The 26,166-nt window shown below is 33.2% G+C and overlaps 1 protein-coding gene across 3 annotated transcripts in view; it reads right to left on the bottom strand.

The window, feature by feature from the left end:
• The window catches only part of cv-c (RhoGTPase activating protein), a 297,593-nt gene that overhangs the window by 17,227 nt on the left and 254,200 nt on the right, over nt 1-26,166 (bottom strand). For all 3 annotated transcript variants that reach the window (XM_077445087.1, XM_077445088.1, XM_077445089.1), the window contains one exon: nt 12,239-12,387. In XM_077445087.1, the coding sequence (XP_077301213.1) occupies nt 12,239-12,387 (149 nt within the window). The remainder of the gene's footprint in view (nt 1-12,238; nt 12,388-26,166) is intronic.

Genomic DNA, 26,166 nt, shown 5'->3' with positions numbered 1-26,166 from the left:
GCTCAGGCGGGGGAAATTTGGATGAAAAAAATTGTAGTTTAATGTTTAAATTTACTATTGATTGTAAAACATTATATAATAGTAAAGTGTGGCGAACATTATAGGGGTATAAAATTATACCCTTCGCTTTATAAATTTCACCGTTGCGTCACATATATCGGAAAAGTCACCTACCCGTACAAAATATTAAGAAAGATAAGACGTGCTCATACATATGTATGTATTGTATATATAATGTATGCATACGCGGTTTGACTTACGCCGTTTTGAGAGATACGCAATGCGTATGTTTAAAAATCAATTTGAAACGTACGTCGAGCGCCGGCGCTGTCTTTCAAAAATAGCACAAATTCAAAATTGACAACTCGTAGGCATCATCAATAATGCGCACGACGAGATTGACACTCTCGGAGGAAAATGGTAAATTTCGAGTGGAAAAGTTGCATGTGTTGCGAGGACCGTGATAAAACGAGGACCGTGATACAACGAAAGTAAACACTTGACACTTTCACCTGACTGAGACGGGAAGCTGTCAGAGTGTGTTAGAGATGTTAGAGAATGCCCTAGGGTCGCTCGGAGCGGCCCCAACACGGATGGGTCAGGCGAAAAGTAGTCACAGACCCATGTACAAATGTATTATGCAAATAGCCCACAAAGTTTATAAAACTTCTCTTAGATAAATCGATACTTTTAGTTGTTGAAATTTTCAAAAATATTGTTGGGTATTTTTGCGACGCGTCATAATATTGAATATTTCATTTATTTGCTTGCTGTCATTTAAATCAATTCGAGCAAAATAAAATAAAATTTTCGCCTCATATTAAAAAACCAGCATAAATCTAATATATAATTTCAAAGAGACTTTGTATGTATGTACATATGTAAGGTTTCGATACTTTAATGATTGGTTGGGAGCATCGAAAACAAATCAAAATTTCTATGACGACGACATCGATATCGTCGATTATTATTTTTTTTCGATTCAAATAAACTTAATAAAAAATTAAATGAATGTTTACTATTAGATTGTTTTGCCATGTATAAGTTTTTTATATTAAAAATACCGAGCGAAGCCGGGTAAAACCACTAGTATACTATAAGCAAGTTTAAAAATTGGATTTTTTTTCCGATTTAGAAACATAGACCAAATGTTCTTATATTAAATTTTCCGAATTAATTTTGAAACGTAATTACTGGATGAACGGTTTAATATACATAATAAAAAGCTAAAATTACTCTGACGTTGACCTGAATAGTATATACATAAAATAAATATATCTAAATATTGTAGCATTTTTTTAATTTAAAAAATAAGCACAGAATTTTTTCAAAATCGTAAAAAACAAAACGAACAAAAAAGTATATGATCGTAACCTACACTAGTAATTTACGATTACTAAAAGTAATTCCATTCCATATGTCAAACCAAAAATAAAATCTTATTATTACTACTATTAATACTACTATTAGTATTAGAACTATTAGACATATACCTACATATGTGTTAAATGTTGGTTTTTGAAATAATCGAATAAGAAAGTATGATATAACAGGTACAATTTCACATGGACACAAATAATGCGCGGATTTCTGAAAAATAATAAACATCTAGCATTAAAGAAATATATGTATTTTTATGTAGAATAATATAAAATATCAACATCGATCAGTCGAACGTCCCAACACGAGGCCCCTCAAGTAGTCCAGGCCCTAGAACTTTAATCCCCAGCTTCCCCCCCCCCCCTCTTGGTGGCCCTAATTACAGGTCACCAATATTTTTAAATATTGTTAAATGCAAAACATTATATTCAATGTTTTGCGAAATGAAGAAAAGTGGACTTTTAAATATAGTGGCTCATATGTATGTACATATGTTATGATTTTATTTATTAAATTGTATTACCCAAGATTAAAATCTGAGTGTATGTATAATAGGAGTAGCGCGGAAACAATCTTAAGGGGTGAACCTGTCAATTAACACATTACCCGCCTGTTCCCATGGTGGGCCGCCTCCGGGTCGGTTTTCCTGATCGGCAATTAAGCTTTCTAAAGAAGTTTTAACGTAATCAAAACGCCCACTGCAACGCGTTTCACCCGCTAATGCACTAAACCGGATCATAGCCGATGCGACACACACTTTGACCATCTCTGGACCGCGAGTACCACCCACGTAATAAATAAAGTTTGATTCACTCAAAAGTCTCATTGAAATATACATATCTCCATTACAACATAAAGGTTTCGTACTTTAGTACGTATATGTAACATTTTGAATAGTAATATTCAAATCCGATTTTGGTCTCATCCACAATTCTATGCGGCGAACGTTGATCTTGGATTACGTTTAGCTCAGATTTGATCTAATAAGGACAACGCAACGTCTCGAGACATTTTCCAGACCGTGCCATACGTCTTATGAATATCTAACAACATAATATTATACTACTTTCGATTCACTGATAAGAATCCGTGCTTGTTTTCGGCGAATAGTTGGGTTTATAATGGTGGAGGCGTTCGTTGAAGGGTTAAGTAAGTAAGACGCGGCCTGAATTTCATTTGTAATGCAAAACGAGTTAATGGGATACGACTGGTCGGCAGAATTAGCGTCAAAACGATAGACGTATCAAAACAAGTAGTTAGCAACGGCGGATTACCTATCCATTAGTTAGACAATGTCGCTTTTGCGAAACTCCGCCAGAAGCACTAGAGCGGTTCAGATAAATTTTTAGCACAATATAGACGCGTGTATAATGAATTGATTGGAACCATAATATAATGAAAAAAAATTCTAGTTAAGACGAAGAGGGAAGTCGAACTCGTTTCACAGGCGGGCGCATAAAGTCGACTGTTCCATTGCAACCGACAGAGCGATTACGATAAAATTTCACACAAATTAAGTCGGTAGTATGCGAAATCGAACCAGGGTGATATCTTTGGCGAAAAAGGTTCACAAACCGACGACGAAGAGGCGCCAATGTGGCATAATCACACGCCCGTAAAACGAATTACCGCAACAAAACACCGATTGCTTTCATGCCAGTCACTTGATTGATTGAATCGATCGCCTCAGGTATACATATTCTTTCGTTCAAAACAATTCAAATGACATTTTACGTTGTTTGCGTACGAATAACATCGGGATTTTTCAGTAAGCATACCTAATTACACTATTAGGTTATATAAAAACGATTTATTACAACATATTCAAGTTTAAAAATACAATTACGTTAGTGATGCTTTCCGGTACTTACATAAATCATATACATATGTAACAAACTCAAATATATGTATACAGCAACATTTAATTTTAATATCTAAGTAGTTTCTATTAGTATTATATCTATGTATGCATATATTTAACTAGCATGCTCAGATTCTGACAGTTTTGCTAGAATTTGTAAGACTTGATAAAACATTTGTACCACCGAATATTTATCCCAACTACCGCTTATACAAATGGTAACATACATATGTATCTGATACAAGTGGACATGCATACAAATATCCACATATCTTATACAAATGGCGAGATACATATGTATCTGGTACAAGTAACAATATATGTATGAGATACAATTTTCGATACTATATCTGATACACATATGTATATTATAATATATAAATGGCGACATACATAAGTATCTGGTACTAGTGTCTATACACGTATCTGATACAAGTTACAATACATGTATCCGATACAAGTGTCGATACATGTATCGACACTATTACTATATATCTACATATGCATGTCACCATTTGTATCAGATATATTTAGTAACGACAATTGCATTTCATACAATATGTATTGTTACATGTATCAGGTACGTGTATCGCCACTTGTATCAGATACACAAATCGAAACTGGTATCTGGTACTAGTGTCGATACATGTATCTGAGAGTGGCAAATATCTGACACATACATATTATCGAAACACACACACACTTTGAGACTTGTATCACGAGTATGATACAATAAATAGTTGCTACATGTATTGATACATGTCTCGGCGTATATACATATGTTGGGGCTTTTAAGAAGAATCTTTGTATGAAACACTGGGTGCGTTTCAAGCATGATAACACCCTAATGATTTTTCGATATCCTGACAGATACCCAGCCCTGGGTTCGCTGGTGTAAACGTTGCGTTAGCGTTAAATAAGATAACCCAATCGAGCGAGAAAAAACATAGCGAGTTTTACTTTAAGCGATAGCGACATTTTCGCGTTAACTTTAATTTATTAACCGATCAAGAACAGATTGAACAGAGAACAGTAAATTGACAGGTCGTCGAAGATTTACGAGTATCTTGACTCGATTTATACAATCAACATCGACATGATTCATAGTGCAAGAATAGGCTCGTCATGCACACCGTCGCTATATACAAAATAATGTATGTACTGAGGAAAAAAAAACTCGTTGTCCCTTATAAGGTGAGATTTTTCATCGGTCGACTTTTATTACAATAATAATAGGTACGATCACGAGTTCGTATGAAAAACTTTTATATGGGTTTTTTCGTGCGTTTTTAAATTAATCCATTATCGAGAAGCGATAACGATCGATGCTAATTAAGATGCAGAGTCACGACTCGTATGCCGTATATGTATGTAATAAAATATACAAAATTCTAGATGAATTATATTTCGCCGTAAACGGTAGGTATGGTTTTTATCTTATGCGGAACTGTTTCAATCGAAGTATCGATACTTTGGATAGGTATGATGTTTGCCGAGATCCAACTTGAAGATACATAGTACATATGATATCGGGAGAGAGTTCCGAAGATATGATCGTTTCGATCACGACATGTCCTCCGATCTGATCGGAAGACTTTAGGCATTATAGATATATTTTCATATCGAGATACGAATCTATTGATAACCTTTAAGAGGGTTTTACTTTCAATGTATATTATGTGAAAAGTATGTATATAATTGTGTACACAAATTCGCCGTGTATATTTGTGGTGTATGTATGTGTATTTTATATAAGAGAGAATAAATTTACTGGGAAATTTTATTCATATGAATTCGGTTTTCCACTGAGTAAATATTGCATGAAGAGATTTTGATGAAAAGATTTATTTTATATTAAATTATTTATGAATTGGACATGTAAAATGAATTTAATTGGTATTGATTCGAATTTTGTTTTGGTTCTGCTGTATAGTATTAATAGGTCATGTCGGTTACTGCTGTTACGATACGTCACATTCACATTACGGAACATATGAATGTGTCCAAATAGAATGTGCTAACGAATATTTTTCGTACTGCTGTTTACGTGCAGTTGCCGGCTTGAGCTGTGCTGGTTTAATAAACGAACCTTAAGGAATTAAAATGGATGAATCAGATAATAATTTTCAACATCGGATATCTATGATAAAACTATTTAAATATTTTTAAGATTTATTAATTTACATATATTCCTTATTAATGCAGAATACGATTATAATTGAAATTGATTGACGGATTATTCTATTGATTTTTAATAAAGTGAACATATTTTCATGTATCAAATTTGGATTTTTACTCAATAATTATATGCAAATACTAGCGTTGGCTGCATCTTAGGGTTTTGGAAAAGCCCTAGAGATGTGTAAATATTTGAATATTTTATTTATTAAATCGTTATGAAACGTGAAAAGTTTGCGCCGAGTTTGCACGGTAAATTGAAATTTTCCGAGTTAGAATCGCACGAATCTCCCTTCTAAATTTTAATACGCCGAAAGAAAACCCAACCATTTTTTTTGCGAAAAAGAAGGCAAACTTCATTTAGCACAAAAAAGAAGAACGAAGAAAATCCGCGTTAACCGTGTGAATATTGAGCAGATAAGTTTATCTTGCGCACCCCCCCACAATGCCTCCAGAATTTTATTATTATAATAATATTTTCATATTTGATACGAATACCCACACCTTTCAACATGCATATGTACGTATTGAACATCCGGTCGATACTAAAAAAGTCATTTCGATTGAAATTAATTCGAATGAAAATTAAAAGTACCTACGGATAGCGGTTGGGCGTGGTTATGTGATTTAGTGAGGCCGCCAATCGTTTTAGCCCGCAGAGTGCTTCTTCTAAAACGTTTCAATTATAAAATCGAAAACGGAAACGACCATGATGATGATGACGACCCAATTCATGCGCGCAATAAACGCAAGTTCAAATTGGGTAATAAAATATGAATTGGAAAGCGATGACCGCAACTGACACACCGCTATCAATTACCGATTGTGTAATAATTGGTAGAGTGGATGAAAAAGTAAGTGGTGTTTGCCAAACTCAACATCCCATTTGATAATAAAACGTATTTCAGCAAAATTGTATGTTGCATACCTGGAAATTAATCATCGATTTTAGGAACGTTTTCCGCATATATGTACATAGATAGATCACGAAAAGTTGACTGTGTACAAATTATTATATATAAATGAAAAAATTCATTATTTGCTTACACTTCATTTTTCCACTGTTGAGTATTTGATTCATCAAAGGAAGCTAGTCATACTATGTATTATCTATGCAAAAACGGAATGAGATGGAATATGCAATATATACACATATCATCATCATCATCATCAGTTACAACCATTCACTATCCCTAACATGCTTCCATTCATCTCTGTTTTGGTCAACTCACATCCATCTTACTCCATATATTTTTTCTAATTTCATTCAATAACCTTCTTTGCGGCTTTCTTTTCACCATTTTGCATTTGATTGTGTCCACCTTTAGTCTGTTCTTCCAGCCACGTGACCCATGGATTGCCATTTCAATCTCTTCATTATATCCACTACCCTTGTCCTACATCTCACCCACACTCCACTTCCCATGTATCTTCGTTATGCTGAGCATACAGCGTTCCATACTTATTTGCGTGCATTGGAATTTGTGTTACATAACATATATATGAAGATACATGTAGGGGCTTTACGACTGGTCGTACTTGGGTCGCCATTCTGTGAGTTGAGACCGATTCGACCATGTTGGTGGCTACCACTTTACTTCCTTCCCGGCCGTCATGTTTAATAGTCGAACAATCCAACCATACTCTCCACTGTATATTATCACCTGCGTATTCCATATTTCATTCCATATATGTATCTACAATATATATGTATGTATGTATATTATGTATGTGCATATGTTACAGTTCAAATGTACAATTCGTTCGTTCATGAACATATTAGTTTGTTCATACACGAACCAATCTGGCCAGTTGTAGTGTACACAAAAGGAAAAATTGACAAACGAACTAGTTTATTCATGCACAAGCTATTATGCATTAGTTAAAGTGATATCAACCGTTCCCCATCATCTACATATGTATGTATGTATCAATGAACAAACCTATATCTGTTTACACGGATTGGAATATTTTTAAAATTAACAGAACCGGGAATTATAGCAACGTTGTTATGTGGGTTCCACAGCATTTCTCTTTTAAATATTTGATGTTTTGACATTTCGAAGGTTTTGACAGCTCAAAAGTTTTGACAGCCAAAAGTTTCATGCGGCACCTGGTGAGTCTATTTGAAGATAGCTTTTGACTGTTAACAGTCAAACTAAAACCAACAGTTAATTTATGAACCAACTAGTAAGTATGTGTGTAAGGTATTTAATATCATCAGTTTTAGTCACCTCTTTATATATGTATACTACATAATATGATGATAAAATGATCTAACAAGCAGAACTCACCAACTTCGAGACCATTGTTTTTCGCATAAGGTCAATATTGATTAATAATAATTAGTACAACTTCCATTATTCGACCTATATAAATGAAAATACATCAGAATGCACATATACGTAAGTACATATACATATGTATATTAAAAAATGTAACCTTGCATACAGAAAGGTTGGATTAAGTTAATCAATCATTTGATAAATTCATCAGCAAAAAAACATTGATTGACTATTCATAAATGTCAGATTTAATGGTCAGAACAAAAATTAAAGAAATCGTTGTTTTTTGTAGGTTTAAATTTAAAATAGAATAAATGAACGATTTAAAATAAAACAAAGAAGAGCTTTGTTAAAAAATGGCGAGTATTTCACAAAATAATATATTAAAATTAAAATATAAAGAATCAAAGCATATAAATTCATATTTATAATAGAAGAGAGGGTATAAAATGAACTAAACATCACTCCACCACTGAATAAAGAATCCGGAAAATACCACTTATAAAACTCGTACATATAATTACTACGAAATTGGCAAATGTCACATAATCAAAATATAATGCGTCATTAAAAAAAATATATGGAAATCAGTGGCGCCCAAGAGCATTAATAATTATGTATAATACAAAATGTATCTATTATAACACATATGTAATTACCGACGACACTCGATACCGACTCAAAAGCAACATTCGCAAATTTTTACAATTACAAGGGCATACGTGTTAAGAATTTTAAATTTAAACAATTTATTAACATAAGCGTCCACGTACAAGATTGAAAACGAGAAATCGATAAGCAGAGGTCTTTTATATGCATTTATTTTTTTTCATTATAATTCAATATATTATATTAAATTCACAAACGTACGATCGTTTCGCTCGATAAAATTCACTGTCACCGTATATTCGTTTGTATGCGACGAATCAACACATACATACATTTAAAATAATATATTATACGAGTGCAACAGGTTTACTCACAACACACGTAAAACTGCCACGGACGTCCTTGTCGACACTTATAAATAATATATAACGACAAAAACAAAAAGTAAACGAGAGAAAAAACGCGGAATTGCAAATCGGCCGCTTTGTAACGCTCGCCGATCTGTCGCGATTTAACCTTTTCGACTCGTTAATATTTTATTTAAAAAAATATATGTATACTATTACTGCACGACGAGTTAGTTGTATTTGTATCTTCAGTTAAAACCGCATCAATAAATCATAATAAATTATTTCGTCGGGCTGCGGGCCGCATCAATCAGCTCTCCCGGATAGTGATCGATGTATTCGTCCGCAAAAGCGCCACAGAGCGAATTAAGCGGAAATAATAATGATAATAAATTCTAAAAATAATACGTGGATACCCGGGTGCCTTTATGTAAATTGCGTCACGGAAAATATTGTACGTATACCTATCTATTGTACTTACGCGAAGGTTTTTACAGACTACATATGTATATGAGAGCGCATAATTTTCTAAAGCCGCTATAAAAAAGAGATCTGTGTTATATTATACACATGCACTTACATATACATATATACATATGTACATTATGTACTAAAAGTTTACGAGTCTGTAATGTACTTCGTATGTATTACTTTTTTAACAAAATGTATTTTGTAATAGAAATAATAATCAATACGCAACGCGTCATCATTTTATAAAATCTAAAGTCTACATGCATATGTACATTTCTAAGCTTTTTGTTTAAATTCCCAATAATTTATTTTTTAATTAATGATATTTATTTTTACCATGGGGTCATTAAAAGATCGCCCCAAGGCGACATCTATGACCAACTTGGTACATACATACATATGTACTATAGGTATATACATACATATAAATTTATAATATTATCATAAATTAGAAATTAAATTCAAATAATAGTGAAACATGAAGGTAGGTGGTCAATTTGGTAGGAAGCGTTTCAACAATAAAATGAGATAAATTGGCAAATTCTATTGTAATTATTATATAAAATAGCACGCAATTTCTTGAGTTCCCTGTTTTCAAAGTCACGGCACGTTACTGACCCGAAGTCACATATGTATATCCAAGGTCTGGGTAACAACACTGGATCAGGGCTCAAACCCGTGATCCCTTGGATGTTAACATTATACGCTAACAACCGTGTTAACTATGTATGTACATATGTTGCTGGTTTCCATTAATATGAAAAAACGTAATAAACAAGTATTAAAATTTGAACTATCAAGGGGGTTTCAATACTTTCCAAGATTTTCATTATTCAGCACTTGGTGGTAATTTAGTTCGGTTTCAAGACTCATGAATGATTATAAAATATTCAGATATGTCAAATTAGATGTGTTCTACGAAAACGTTCAAAATTCGCACATAACGGAGGGAAGTATTAATACAGAATCGAATTTAAACACAATGCTTTCAAATTAATTTGTGCATACACATTAATTGTAATGGAAACAGATCACCTTTCATCCTATCGACGGATGAAATTCCGCAATAGCTGATCCAATTATAAAAATAAGTCATATCGAAAATATGCAAACGGATGGTGTCGAATCGTTTGAAAGTTCAATGCTACAATATTCAAGCGGGTGAATTTAAATTCAAACAAAAAAAATATATATAGATGGAAAATAAATGGAAAATAGTATGCATATGACCATATGATGGAGCGGATGCTGGAATATATTCAGTGAAAATTCAACGTCATTTGAAAATTTATAATATAGCGCCGGATGCGCTTTTGTGCAATGCACTTTCATACGTTTTTAATTAAACTCCACTCGTTGGCCATCAATATTATTATGTATTTTTAATTGAAAAAGCACATATCGTCGAGTGAACGTGGATGGGGAGAGGGTGCGAGGTCCCCGGGTGTGTGCGCAGGCAAAGGGTTAAAATACACGCTTGAATCAACTCCAGTTATAGAACAAACCGAAAAGGTCAAACGTGCGCTTTTGTCATACCAAAAACAGCCTCCGTATTATGTATGTATATATTATTTAACCTACGTTGATGATACATACACAAATAACGAATGATTCATGGTTTGTGGGGTACGGATTGTAAGGGAAAAAATATTACTTGAAGGTTGAAAATTTGATTGTATTATAAATGGGCAAGTTGTACATTCCAGAATTTGATTTTCAGTCAAATTCAATTTTAAAGATGTATTGAGTGTTGCTGAGGTTGTATCCAAAAGGGCCGATTAACACATTGACTTTATCTGGGTTAGTTAATATATAAAGTTCGATACTAAGTGGCGATCTCTGATTTTCATCGATCTATAGATTAATTCACTACCTATCATCGTTTTAAAACAAAGTTGTTGGTTAATATATTATGAAAATCAGATTGAAAAAAAGGCGCGTGGATATAAAGTTGAAATCATTTAATATTTTCCATATTCAAAAGCTTATTTTATTCGTTGAAAAAAATTATTCCAAAATTTAAATATAGAACTAGACGAATTGCTAGGCGAAAATTGAAAAAAAATAGTATAGAAAATGGAAATTTCAAGTCTACGGTCTAAGAATTTTAAATAGGTTTTTGAGCTTTTTTTCCTATTATGCTATATATGTATTTATATGTATGTAGACTAACAATAACGTGTAAAATATGTTGATCAAAAACACTGGATCATTAACTATTATATAGAATAAATCTAAGATATATTGTGAACGTTTGTAAGTAGGCACATACATATGCATACTAAAAAGCATTTAAAAATCAAATTTAGTAGTTCTAAATTAAAAACTGTAGATGTATAAAACGGTCATAAATAAAGGGGATGAGTTTTGCTGTGGATCGCGACAGAAAAGATTAGAGGTGCTAGCGTTTTTTTTTAAATTTCAAAAAATATCTAAAAAAATACTTGCCGCGTACCGATAATGTATGCCAATATCTACATACATACTTACATATGTATGTACACACAAACGTATGTGTTTGAAATGTGGTATGATGCTCACCATTGAGCGAACGAGAAAGAAGAAAGACTCAATATATGAATGTATGTAGCAGTTTTTCTTTTATAAAAAATTTCTCACTGACAAATATCACATTATTTTTCCCAAATTGGGTTTTATTATTTCTTCATAAGTACATATTATGTATCTAATGTATGTATATATGAATTATATTTTATATGCGAAAGTAATTTTTCTATCGCACCGATACTTAGAATTTTCGTCCGAAGAGAGAGCAGGCACACAATGGGAAATTTTCGGTTCGTGGAAAGCGGGAAAGTGTTGCCGTTAGAAATTTCATTATGAGGTTATTTTTGAACACAATGCAACAGTCAGTTATCGCGCCGAGCTCTCTTTGAAGATTTTCTCCCTTTTCTTGGAAGGAAATCGCCGAGCAGTCGAGCGGAAAAACCCTCGATTCAGTGCACGTGGTTTTTAACCCCCTATACATACATACATACGAACGTATTCGTATAAAAGCTATTATATAGCAGTAAAGTGAGGATTTCAGATGTAAAGAGCCTCTCTGACGTCTTATACTACACATCGACGATCTTTTAAGGACTCACCGTATGTTTAGGTGCATGCTGGTGCTCCAATTTCATATTCGCACATCGGTTCAGAGCTGCCAAACGCCTGTACAGAGATTGCAGAGAGTCTGCATCCAGGAAAGGATGGTCGCTCTGCACTCCCGACACGTCTATGGGGAATTGCATATCTGAAACAATTTCAATAAATCAATCAATACAATATTTCCATTTGAATTATTTTATACACTCGAATGACTTACAAGGTTGCTAAATATACATGTATAAATAAATTGTGCTGATGTGATGTTTTGAGAGAAAATATTTTATATCGTCAAAAACATAATACAAAGAGAAAGATGAATGAAAAAAATATATATTTTCGATGACACGCATCAATAAAAAAGGGACAACAAATGGCCAAAGTATACGAGACGCACGACGTAATTAAATCGGCAAGATGTTGCGTGACCCATTTCAAAAGAAAGAAGCATAAAAATTTCAATAATTTTTAATGTCGTATCAAATTTTGGAGTAACCCAACAATGTGAGAGATTAAATTTCATTAAATGATTAAATTTCAGAATTAATATTTAATAATAATGCTATATTTTATTATTATATAGGGAAAGTAGGCAAAAACTTATCAACACAAATGGAAATTGTTAATCCGGCGTGAGCGGAAATGATCCTGAATATACAATTTTCCGGGAAATCCCGCAGAGTATCCGCGAACGCATTACAAATATACATATTAATAGAAACTAAAACACTATCGTGTACATAATAATAAGTATAAATCACTGAGAGTAATTAAAAAACTAACAAACAAACATAGCTCTACATTATATAACCAGCGACGTGGACTAGTGGTTAGCATATTATGCTTTTGAGTAGAGTGGTCACGGGTTCGAACCCCACTAGAGTCTCGCTGCTGGTCAGACCTTGATTTGTGACTCCAGGTCGATCGTTTCTTATCAGAGTATGCCAATTTTTCTGATTTTCATTGAAACGGTTCCTGTAAAGTTGGCATTTCCATTCCTATCTCTCTTGCTAATCTCAAGTTAATCATGTTGCGAAAATTTTATATCGATTTGTATAAAAAAATACTGTATATGTTTAAGTGCACTCGTCGTTTTGGAGCGATCTATAAGGGCGAGTGTTCATGTTTTATGAAATAAGATAAAATAAATATATTATGTATTCAAACATAAAAAATATATGTATCATATATCATAATATGCAGTCAAATAATGAAATATAATATAACCTTTCCTATGAAAATCGTCGATTTAGTTATTTCTAGAATTTTAAAGTTCTATAAATTTATAGTTTTTACAATATTTATTATTCCAATCACGCATAAAACAAAAAGAAAGAATGTGTTCATACAATTGTGTTTTAAGTTTTTTTTTAAATAGTAAAAGACGCAAACACACTGAATAGTACGTCTCTCTGTACGTCACTGTAGTACGTCACTATGTATACCTGTGCTCAAATAATTTTCCGAAATTGTATGAATGCTCAGTTAGTAAACGACTTTTTTACCACTATACACTTTTATACGTATACATAAATATATTATGTATATATTTACTGGCGTTGAATAAATTTTTCTATAAACACGAAACGTGTAATTGAATATTCAACGATTAAAATGAGGGTAGGTATAGTTTTATGGGCGAGCCAAAAGCTCACCCGTAAAAATCCCGAAGATTGGCCTCAACATAAAATCAAATGAAGCTTAGGAATTGAGCCACTTTTCAAGTGTAACGTCTGAATAATATAATATAACGCTTTTGCAACACAGTCACGCGAATTTGGCGCACGATACCAAATTTCGTTCGCCTAATTAAATTTAATCCGCTATCTTCGATCTCTCGATTCCTCACACGTGTATCTATAATATATACACAGGTATGCATATAATATATGTAACGCGTCCTTTGACACATCGATGATGGGAAAAAATTTTGATTTCCGAAAAAAGAATGGATATATAAACGAAGCCGGAGAGAGAGAGTATAAGTAATAAATTTAAAGTGAAACGACTATGCGTCCGTGTCTTGAAAAGCACTCTAAATATTTAGTATGCGTTTGAAGGCTTTTACGCAAAGTAATTTCGCGGCCGCACAATGCCTTTTTGTCATCTGGGAAAAACGCGCGACGATGTTTTATATTAAAATTTATTAATGTCTGAAACCGCTTTTCATTCATAAGAAAGTATTAAATTCCAATGTTTGAATTTCAAACAAAGACAGTTTGAGAATCTGCGCAATGACACGAACAGGGGACACTAATGATATTTTTTCTGTGAAAATGATTCAATTTGATTCTTTTTAATTGATTAAATTATATTTAATATTAATTTAAAGTATCATGTAACATATAACACAAAACTGGATACTGTTATTTTATTTTTGTATCAAATGAGACATATTATAAAAACATTGAATATTTTTTCAAAACATAATAATAATAGAGAAAGAGGGACATGTTAGATGCCTTCGAAATGTAGTCCTGTGGATGCAGGCCGCAATACGAACGAAATACCCATCCTCAAAGAGCTGGCAGTTTCAGAGAGACTCTCAACAACATGTAGAAAAAGGATTTTTCCTACTTTGGCCATATTGTCAAGTAGAATGTGAAGTGTCTATAGAAGCTGGTAGTCACAGGAATACTAAAGAGAAGGCGAGCGAGAGGACGGTCTGCCATAAGATGGTCAAAGCAAATTAAAGTACTTTCAACTTGGCATAGGACCTGAATAAAATCGACCACTGGATTTCAGATGATACAAATTACCGTAACGATGCTCAACATTGACCAAACGAGAAAGAAGAATTATGAAGATTATACACATGCATGAGTTTTGCAATTGTTAAGATAATTCCATGGACCGCAATACGCACGAATATCTCCATATTCAAAGAGCTGGCGGTTTCAGAGATACTCTTCACAACAAGTAGAATTATTTCCATCTTTGGCTAGATGTGTAGAATGTGCAGAGTCTAGAGAAGCTGGAAATCTACAGAACATTAGAGAAAAGGCCCATAAGATGGTCAGATCAAATTAAAGAACTGATGGAATCATCACTGAGGTAGATCTCCCATAAGATGGTCAGACTAAATTAAAGATCTGAAGGGATTGTTACTAAACTTTTCTTTCAACTTGGCACTGGACCAGGGGGAGTGGAATTGGAATGTCTACCCAATTCCCAATGATGCAAATGCTTAGTATTGGCTAAACGAGAAAGAAGAATCATACTACATATAGATAGAAAAAGCACAAGATGAATGTCAACAATCTGCAACCCCTAGCTCAAAACAAAACATATGTAGATAGAAAAAGAGGACACTTTATACATATGTATAATATTAGAATTTGAATGGATAGTGCAATTCGATTTTTAAATTTAACATACATACACATATAATCCTGGAAGTGAAATTAAATTAAAAATAATCTAACTATATAAAATAATTTATCGGAATTGAAATCGCATAATGCGAAATATGCGAAACTTTTTCTCGAATACCTTTCAAAAAATGTTCGTTCGTCCTTCGGAATTTTCGGGAATATTTCACCAAAGGCGGATATAAGTTTTTCCTTCAAAAATGTAGGGAAAAAAGTAAAATTGAATTGAAGGAAATTCTTACATTAAAAGTCGCAGCATGAACCGTGCAAGTTTTTGCAAAATCTCCTGAGGCGGTTCAAGGACCCGTAGTCGATCCTAAGAAATAGTTACAGCGTTATACGACCTCGTGTAACTATACTTTTAAACCAGCCCTGTATAATGAAAAAGATTGATAGTTCGTCGAACTATCAATGCGATGATGATACCCGAGACTACCCTACTCAGAATAGATTCTAATTTTATATAAAAGGTTTCACATAAGGACATTGTATAACATTTTCGGAACAGTTTGGGATTCTGTGCCGCTTTTGAAAGCATCATCGACTCCAGACTCTGGATTCAAATTTGGATGTGCACGTCATTGTGCACCAATCGAACCACTCGAACCACTTCACATAGTGACTCACGTCCGTTTCAACAGACTTTGGTCTTAAGTTAGTTCTGAATTTTGCGTCTGGTCCAATGCAACGAACGCCCCACAAAATTGTCCCAAAATACACTATATTACTAATGTAAACATTACATTTATTGAAATTTTAAAATGAAAATGCGACTGAACACCTTAAATACTATTAAAAGTGATTTTAGCGATATTTCCCCGACCGACGCAAAGTTTCCCAATACAAAACGAATATAGCTAGAGATCTTTATTTAGTACATGATGAATTCTTGGACCTGCAAGTAGTTTCTTGATATGTAATTTATTTTATACAATTTTTTTGTATACGTGACGAAAACATACGCAGCCTGGATTAACTTGTTGTGTTTGGTGGTGTAGAGAAGAGAGAAAGAGGGAGATCTATACGGTGGACTGATAAAACCAAGTCAGCTCTTTGATGTGCTGTAGTCGATACACTTCGAAATGCTTAGTTAAGGGATGATTGGAGAAGAATCGCGGACCACACTCCAGATGTCAAAACTCATGAAAGTCACGATCCTCAGTATTGAGGGACTAAACGAAGAAAAATAATTTATTTTATGAAAAATTTTCCGAATTTCTCAGCTTTAGGAAAAACTTTACACCTCGATTATTACACCTCGGTAAACTTTACAAAAAACTTTACACCTCAGTATTACACCTCGATATAGTATAGCAAATTTAGTGGTCTTAGCAAATTTACAGAGTTTTAATTTACTAGTTGAATTGTATTCGAATATGAATGGTCTATATTACAACTGAAAATACACTTCAACTGTGACATACATATATAATGCATGCATGTATGTACATATATACCAGGAAGGTCTAATAAACAGTATTTTTACAGAGCACCATAAATAGATTCATTTGTATAATACTCAAGTACTATACGCCAACTACTCATCTATGCTGCTGGTTATATTGTGGTTTCTATAGGATTTCCATTTTAAATACTTGGCGTTTTGATATCTCAAAGGTTTTGACAGCTTAAAGTTTCATCCGACACCTGATGAGTCTATTTGAAGAAAGCTTCTGACTTTTAGCACTTGAACTGAAACCTGTATGAACAAACTAGTATGCTCATAAACCAACTGGAGTGAAAACTTAGACTGTAATATACTAATATATATGTACATACATAGTGGACAAACATCCAACTTCATTTAGCGAATTACTAACTATAAAACAAAGGACAAGAAACAAAATAAACTGTTAGATAACGACGTAAGAGCTTTTACAAACAATGTTGTACTAATTTTGATGCTGGTTTTATTGACTTGGATATTACTCAAATGAATTTTTAAGTAGATGTGACTAATATATGTACATGAAAAAAAGTTGTGAGCCAATGCTCCAATGAAAAAGAATCGATAACACGAAACATCGAAATAATCAAATACTTTAATTAACACTCTATCGCAATGTCAGCATCGCGCTGAACATAATGAAATGATAGAGAATTAACTATCTCTATCATTATGATTACATCCACAACATTTTTCACGAGTTTTCCACAACATTTTCCGGACAGCGAACGCACGTGCAGACTCTGTGAAAATCCACGTGACGTTGTCAATTCAGCAAGTCTACCGTTGGTTATTCGTGCATATGCATATTATATCCACTCGGGCAAAATACACGACAATATCCAGAACAGATGGAAAAATATAACAAGTGAACGCGTGAGAAAGACGGCGACAGAACCTGCGTCATTTGTCATTATCATTCGTGTCGCATTGTAAAATACACACAGATACATTTTTTACAAAACGACGAAATGACCTACTTTTGACCCTTTCAATCCTGTTGAAACCCCACATAAATACATATATTGTACGGTTGAAAAAAAATATATGCTCAAAATAATAATTGACGTCTATTTTTTTATTTTCATAGAAAAACAAGAATTTTCATCAAATCGTACATTTTTATGTAACTTTTATGTACAATATATGCCAGAGTGCCATAACAGGTCATCCTAAATCGACACTATAGTTAACTGTATGTATTTAAACACATTATAAAATGTAGGTATACGTTTATTAATTACAAACCGCAAGCATATGTACATATATACTTGCTACAATCAACAAATTTGGACTAGTCGAATTTGTGATAATGGGAAGGGATGCAGTTTTCATCGGAACCGTCAAAGTTAGATAAATTGGTAAACTTAAACAAAAAACGGTCGATCTGTATCAAATAATCATACATATTTGTCCAGCAGCGATAGACGCACTCGTAAACAGCGAGAAAATCGAATAATTTTTTCAATCTGTCCTCTAGTTCAAGTCCTGGGTTGATCTGTATTGAAAATGATTTATTCATAATATTTCTGCAGTGCTGCTTTTCAGAGTAGGATATTTGTGACTCCAAGTTGATCGTTTCCTATCAGAGTTTGCCGATTCATCTGATTTCATTGTTGAAACGGTTCCTCATTAAATAGGCAAAACCATCCTACCTACTACACAATTGTAATCACCATTTGGATATTTGTAATTTCAAATTTATAATCTATAAATTTGTATATGGACAAGTTTAATACCATAAGTGTCTCTCATATATTAATATCATAGTTGTCTCTCGTAATAATTAATATAAATTTATAATAATTAATACTTTAACTGTATATGTACATATGAATCGTTATATTTGAAAGTGGCATAAGTCCACTTTTTTGCATTTCGAGATATATTTCACAAAAAATTACACATAATGTTTTGCGTTTAACAAATATTTAAAAATACTGGTGGCATGTAATATGTTTATTCTGCTTTTTCGAGATTCTGTACATATACAAATTAATAGAAGTGATAACAATTTGTGAATTAAGTCAAACACGAATAGTGTTTTTGGAACTGAAAATTGGATTTCCGCCACTATCAAATATGTATATACCTCATATACCTATATACATATAAAAAACTGCTAAAATATTAATTGTAAAAAGAGTTTGGACATTTTATGTCGTATTATATTTAAATAATATAATACAAATATGCTTATGAATCTAGCATGTTATCTAATATATAATTTCGAAAGAGACTTTGTATGTAAGTCTGTATATATGTAAGTATCTTTGGTTGTGAACTTCGTAAACAAAACGAGTTTATATGACGACAATTAAATTGGTTGAATATTATATTTTTTCGATTCAAATAAATTTAATAAAAAAACAAATGAAGAGATTCGCCATGTTTAAGCTGTTTATATTACAAATACTGACCGAAGCCGGGTAAAACTACTAGTATACTATATAATACAATTTAATTCGATATAACGTTCTCATAATATGCATATGCTAATAAATGTATGTATGTATGTATGCATGTATTACGTGAACGCGTCACGGTGCAGATTGCACATTAAACAAAGTGAAGGATCGGCGCCTCGTTTTGGCGATCGGCAAAACGGTCCCCCAGTTTTGCAGAACCGGCAATTTCGCCGATTATGGAATTGGTGCTGTTTTGAAAACCATCAATTATTAAATTAAAGCCGAGTGTGCCGGCCGGCGTGATTTGGTACGCTCGCGAAAAAGAAACGCGTTTTCGCTTATTGGGCGATATGTCACGCAAAACGTGAATTACGTCCTCGCTGACGTCGCTCGCTTAAAATCAATAATAAAAACACACAAAATACGTCGAAATGTCCGAAAAATATTGCACCATAGTCGCGTTGAGATGGACTGATCGAGGTCTCGTGAACGGCTCCTCCTTGACGGGGGGAAGAATTGATTGATGTGCGCGCGCGACCGCAAAATAATACGATATTTATCGTGAAAAAATAAAATGTGAAGTTACGATGGAAAAAAATCAATTTGATCAGACACAGTTTGAGAATCCCGTAATTGGATATCCAATTTGCCACATCGGCAAATAAGGTTCCGTCGAAAGCACCGATGGTTTATTACCGGTCAAAAGTGAACCAAGTCGGACTCGGTATGCCGCATATTCAATTATCCTACTTTTCTACATACATAATAGACTGACTGTCGAGAATACCAACTGAAATTTTAAAGTCAAAATAGAAAAAGATAATCATAATGTATATTTGTGAATTCACATAAAACTTATTGCCATCGATATTCATATTTTAAATAAGGAAAAAAAAATGTAAACAACACTTGCCTTACTTTGCGAAATAAATCCGCTTGCCACTGTGCTGGACTCCAAGCGTCCAGCGGCGAAATTGCAAAATATGCTAGGTTAAATATAGCAATTAGCCATAAAAATCATTTTTTCATGTATCAAACGTTGAATAATATAAAATAAGTGCAAAAATAAAAAAAAAAAAAAAAACGGCTGAAGCTTAGCTGTCATTCCAAGGTGGATATCATCACCGTTGAGCGTGGTGCGTACTGAGTTCTCCTCTCTTTCGCACCTGTGAGGCACGTATACAAGGGGCTTCCCGCCGAAATAATTATTTCTGTTGATATTGATCAAAGTTTATGTTTCATGATAACATAATTTAAATTATAGAGGTTTTTACGAGGAATACGTATAAAAAACATAGATAAAGTAAAAATATTTTAATCGAACAACAAATAGTCGAAATGTTTTCACAATGGTATTTGAATAACTCAATTTACTGCCCGACCCATAAACGTGCATATATATATAGAGTAAGCGAATCGGGAAAAGGTCTGATTTTCCATGAATCGAAATTAGAGTCTAATTTTCCGGATATTGCTACGCGCGTTCCAAACGGTGCGCGAGCACCCCCACTTCCGGGAAACGCGGGAGATGAAGCTAGGAAACGCGTCTGGCAAACCGAAAGTAAATATATAATATAATACCCTACTCTGGAACTGACATATATTTACAAAAACACTCGCCTCACAACCGGACCACTCAATAAAAACGGTTATTTGAATGATTCGATACGTGACAACTTCGCGGTCGAAAGTTTTCACGCATTCTTAAACAAGGAACATTTATTATAACGTGGTTTTTTAAACATGCGTACGACGCATTGTTTGCCAGATATGGAGGAGGACCCTTTTTGGGTCCGTTGTCATTCGCATAACGGATTTAATTACACAGCGTCGAAAGGTCAAAAGTTCGTAGTAAACGTGCGTGTAATATGTCGGCAATCGATCATTCTTCTCGGTGTCGACTTTTAAGCGAGACGACATGTAGCTGCTTTAACAACACTCAACTTTCTCGTAATAATTTAAAAATTTTAATCTCCACTATGTGTATAAATTGCAATTCTAAATTCATGAAGAAAGTTTGTATCTTGCTTGACTATTGTTTTAATCTCGGAGATTAACTGCATCCACGCAATCACGTATGTATGTATCTATGCATATATATATATATATATATATATATATATATATATGCATGTATGTACATATGTATGTACCAAGTAAGTCTTGGATTCTCATTTTAAATCAGTTATTACTAAAGACAGGCATTATAGATTAGGGAGATCTTAAAATAATCAAAAAGAAATATTTTGTAAGAACGTACATATTTTGAGATGCAAATTTAAAATAACACTGTTCGATACAAAAAATGCTCTAGAGACGAGATATGACTTTTTTTATAGATATATGCCCAGTGAACACGAATCTGGTAATAAAAAAAGTTGATTGGATCGAGATTCGGAGATATGTGTGTTTTTTAAATCGCGCGATTTTTCTATATCTTGGTGTTGAGTATTTTCTATTGAAACAAGTTTATTGGGATAGTGTTCTGTTAAATTATTTTTTCTTTTCGTTTAAAAGGGTTAATTGGAAGTGTGGTGAGTGTTAAATCGGTAAAATTGCGAGCTGAAAACTCGTACTAGTGGAGCACGGTTTTATGTGGTGTGCGTTTTTTAAATTTTGGACCATCGTGGCATTGCAGGAATTTCTAATGCGCCACAATGGGGGAAAATATAACAAAAAAAAAACACAAAGAAATAAAATACATATTTATATAATACATACTATACATAAGAACAATTGCAGTAGTTTAGACAATAATATAAGTAGTCATAAAACATATAATAATAGTTAAATATAAGGTGAAAATTTAGGAATGTCTTACATCAATAGTGAGGACCTATATGTTATACATATATTTGAAAGTGGCCCAAGTCTAATTTTCTTCATTTCGAGAAATATTTCACAAAACATTGAACTTATGTTCATTCAAAGCATTATTGCTTTGCGTTTAATAATATTTTAAAATACTGGTGGCCTGTAATACGTTTAATCTGCTTTTCCGAGATTTTGGACATATCGAATAAGTGATTTGTGAATTAAATTAGATACATATTATATATGTAAAGAAACTAGTCATGAATACAAAATATTCCTGTGAGGCTCAAATATAAGAGAGAAGATTGAAATTCACTCATGAATCACATCCAATTATGAAAATAATGATGAGCACAGGCTATCAGACAAATAGGTTAAAATAATTTCTAATAATCTACGCTCACTGAGGTGGAGAATATCAAATTCATGTACGGCAGCAACGATTTCATTAAGAAGACGGATAGCTCTTGGAATATATGTAAGCCATCCGATAAAGGCAGGAGGTACAACCATCAAATGATGAAGTCTAATTACTTCGCACATAATTACTATAAAGACCCAACCGATATAAATAAACATATACACATGTGAGAAGAGATACATATGTAACACATATAGTACTAAATATTGCAAAATAAATATATGTACATATATTTAATATACTATGTATGTCTATTGAAAGTGAGTGAAGTTTTTGAAATACCAAGTAAATAGATTTCCCACAATGGTTAGCGATAGCCCGTACGTTCAAAAGCGAACGTCGCACACACTTCAAAGTCGTCGGGAAATTCAATCCGGAAAAATAGTCACGTAGACCTGACCGGAAAGTCGCCACTTTGAAGTGTCATTTGAGAGATGAAGGAAAAGCGTCGCAACGAGTCAAACAATTTTCGCTCAGACGTAAGCTAAATTTGAATTATCGCCATATAGCAAATAAGTTCAATATCTGACGCAAAGTTGCGTGTACATATATTCATTCGGCAATTCTCAGAAGCAACAATGCGAGTTTCCCGGTAAGGTGAAAACATCGACGCTTTCCCGGATAGCCCTCATCACGTGCCGCTAATTATCCGACTTTCATCACGCTTTGATTAGACAACACAAAGTCATTTAATTACATTATATTTATTACATTTCAAACGATGCTTAAATATATATTAAGTCAAATTTCATTAATATTTTAATTAGAATAAAAGGTTAATTTCTCTAGTATATGTATATGTACATACGTAAGAATAGAATTTTTACAAAATCGCATAGCTGATATTTCTAAAAATTTTAACCCTGAATTTAATATCATTATATAACAGCACCCTAATAATTATTTAATACAACCCTCATCAAACCACACTGACACCATAGCAACACTGAAAACTCACTGAACAACCGCTCCAGCCCGGAACAAACACACCTTACATAATATTACAAATTAGACATTACACCATCACCACATATGTTGTACGTAAGTGAGGTTTGTACCTTTCACAAAAAAATAAAATATATATATTACCACACTACAATTTACTCGACTGAAACTTTCTTCAGCACATACACAAATATATATATGTATACATATGTATATAATAAATCATTTCCGACGAACATGATCAGCACGCACCTCATCCGCTTGATTTATAACGAACGTTGTGAAACTGGACGTACGCGTGAGTTACTCGCTCGTTAACACACTGCAGACCTATCGCTTAAATTGGATGCGTATAAGATTCGTTAAAACTATGTATGTACATACATACTCGTATACCTTAAAATCCTTTACTAAGTTAACTCTATCCTACTTTCATCGCATTATGAACTTATAAGATTTTCAACAATCTAAAATTGACTTTTGCTAAGCAAACATACTAACATATGTACATATGTGCCATGGTAGGAATTAGCTCAAAGCGACATAGATATGTGCTTAGATTAATTTTTATACATAAGTACAAATAATTTTTTCAAGCATAAGAATACAAATAAAGACATCTATGGACAATCGACAAATTTTTGATACAAAGAAAATATGTACATTATGTAGGTATCTTTTATAAGATGCAACAAATTCGAGATGCTAGTAATTCGAATTAGCGAGAAGCTGAAGGTTTTATTGGATCTGTCGCAGCAATTATGCTAGAAAAATCGGAAAATTCTAATAGGAGATGGACAGCAGCATATTTGGGACTTGAACCCACGACCTCTCTGTTGGTATGCAGTAGCTTTACTAGTGCACTACGCATATGTATATACATATGTCTACTAGTAGGTATAATGAGTGTTATTAAAATTGATCTTTAAATTAAAAGTTTTAGACAAAAACCAACGATAATACGGTTAGGATGAAATATCAATACGGAAACAGGATAAAATTTCTGAAATTAATGAAATTTGGTGAACGGATTATCTCCCACAGGAGGATTGCCTGTGGCTTACCATAGGTTTTCTTTTTATTTATAATAAGTGTGGGATCTTTGTGTGCGCAATGCTTATGTGACGAATACTCATATGGGTAATCCTCTTGTGACAAATAAATTGTCGCATTATTCGACTCAGTTTTTATCTCACAAAGTGTATATTTTATAAAGATTCTATATATGTAAATGATTTTCAAATGTAAGGCTTTAGACCAGGGGTTTCCAAACTGGGAGGCGCGCCTCCCAGGGGAGGCGCGGACTATTGCCAGGGGAGGCGCCAAAACTTTTTAATAAAAAAATAATTTTCATACCATAATATCTACAAATAAATAAAACTTCATATCGTAGCTTAACAGTAAAAATTCAATGCATGAATGTTTATTTTTATTTTTCTTTCATTTTTATATATACATTTAATTTCTATAAAAAATTATCCGGAGAAGAAGATTTTAAAAATTGCGCCTTTGCAAACGCTCTGTTTTAGCTAAAGATGCCCATTTAATTGCATATGTTCGATATGTCGCGGATAATAATATATTAGAAGATATATTATTTTGCAAACACATATATACTTGGGAAGACCACATCCATTGAAATTTTTAATATAATAGACAGTTTTGTTGAAGAAAACGACATAAAGTGAAATAATTGCGTTGTGAACGACATAAAATAATAATTGGACTGTGTACCGACGGAGCTCACTCAATGTCCGGACACAAAGCAGGTCTTAAAGCATTGATCAAAAAGAAAGCACCACATGCTATCTGGACACACTGTATGATTCTCAGAGCAGCTCTATTGTCAAAAAATATGAGCGAAGAACTGAACAGCATTTTTACAAAAGTTATAAAAATTATAAACTACATTAAGAATAGTCCTTTGAGAGCAAAGCTGTTTGCAAAGCTGTGTGCTGATATGGGAGCCAATTATACCTCACTTTTGTATTATTGTGAAGTTCGCTGGCTATCTCGTGCAAAAATGATTCTAAATGGTGTTTGAACTCAAAGAAGAAATAGCAACCTTTCTCGAAGAAAACCATCATGAAGAGGAACATTTGTGGACGAACGATAATTTTATTGTTAAACTTGCCTATTTGGTTGAAATTTTTGGAAAATTGAGCGGTTTAAATAATTCAATGCAGGGATCACAAATAAACCCACTTGTTCAAAAAGACAAAGAAAAGCTTTCATTAAAAAATTAAAGTTATGGAAATCAAATTTACAAAAGAATGGGTTTGATAGGTTTTCACTTTCCAAAGATTTCTGTGCCACAGCCAATATTGAAGCAAGTAAAAATATTTTTACCGACCACTTGGATGTTTTAGTGCTGCATTTTTCCAATTATTTCAAAGACCTTGATTTCTCAGGTTTTTCAGAAGTTTTTGTGGATACAGAATCCATTTAACTACAATGAAGAAGACGAATTCGAGCTGACAACCATCAAAAAATAAAAATTGATAGAATTATCATGCGATAG

The sequence above is a fragment of the Arctopsyche grandis genome, chromosome 13, assembly GCF_051622035.1.
Source record: "Arctopsyche grandis isolate Sample6627 chromosome 13, ASM5162203v2, whole genome shotgun sequence".
NCBI lineage: Eukaryota > Metazoa > Arthropoda > Insecta > Trichoptera > Hydropsychidae > Arctopsyche > Arctopsyche grandis.
The sequence above is the reverse complement of the archived record's forward strand: the minus strand, read 5'-3'. Positions and strand labels throughout refer to the sequence as shown.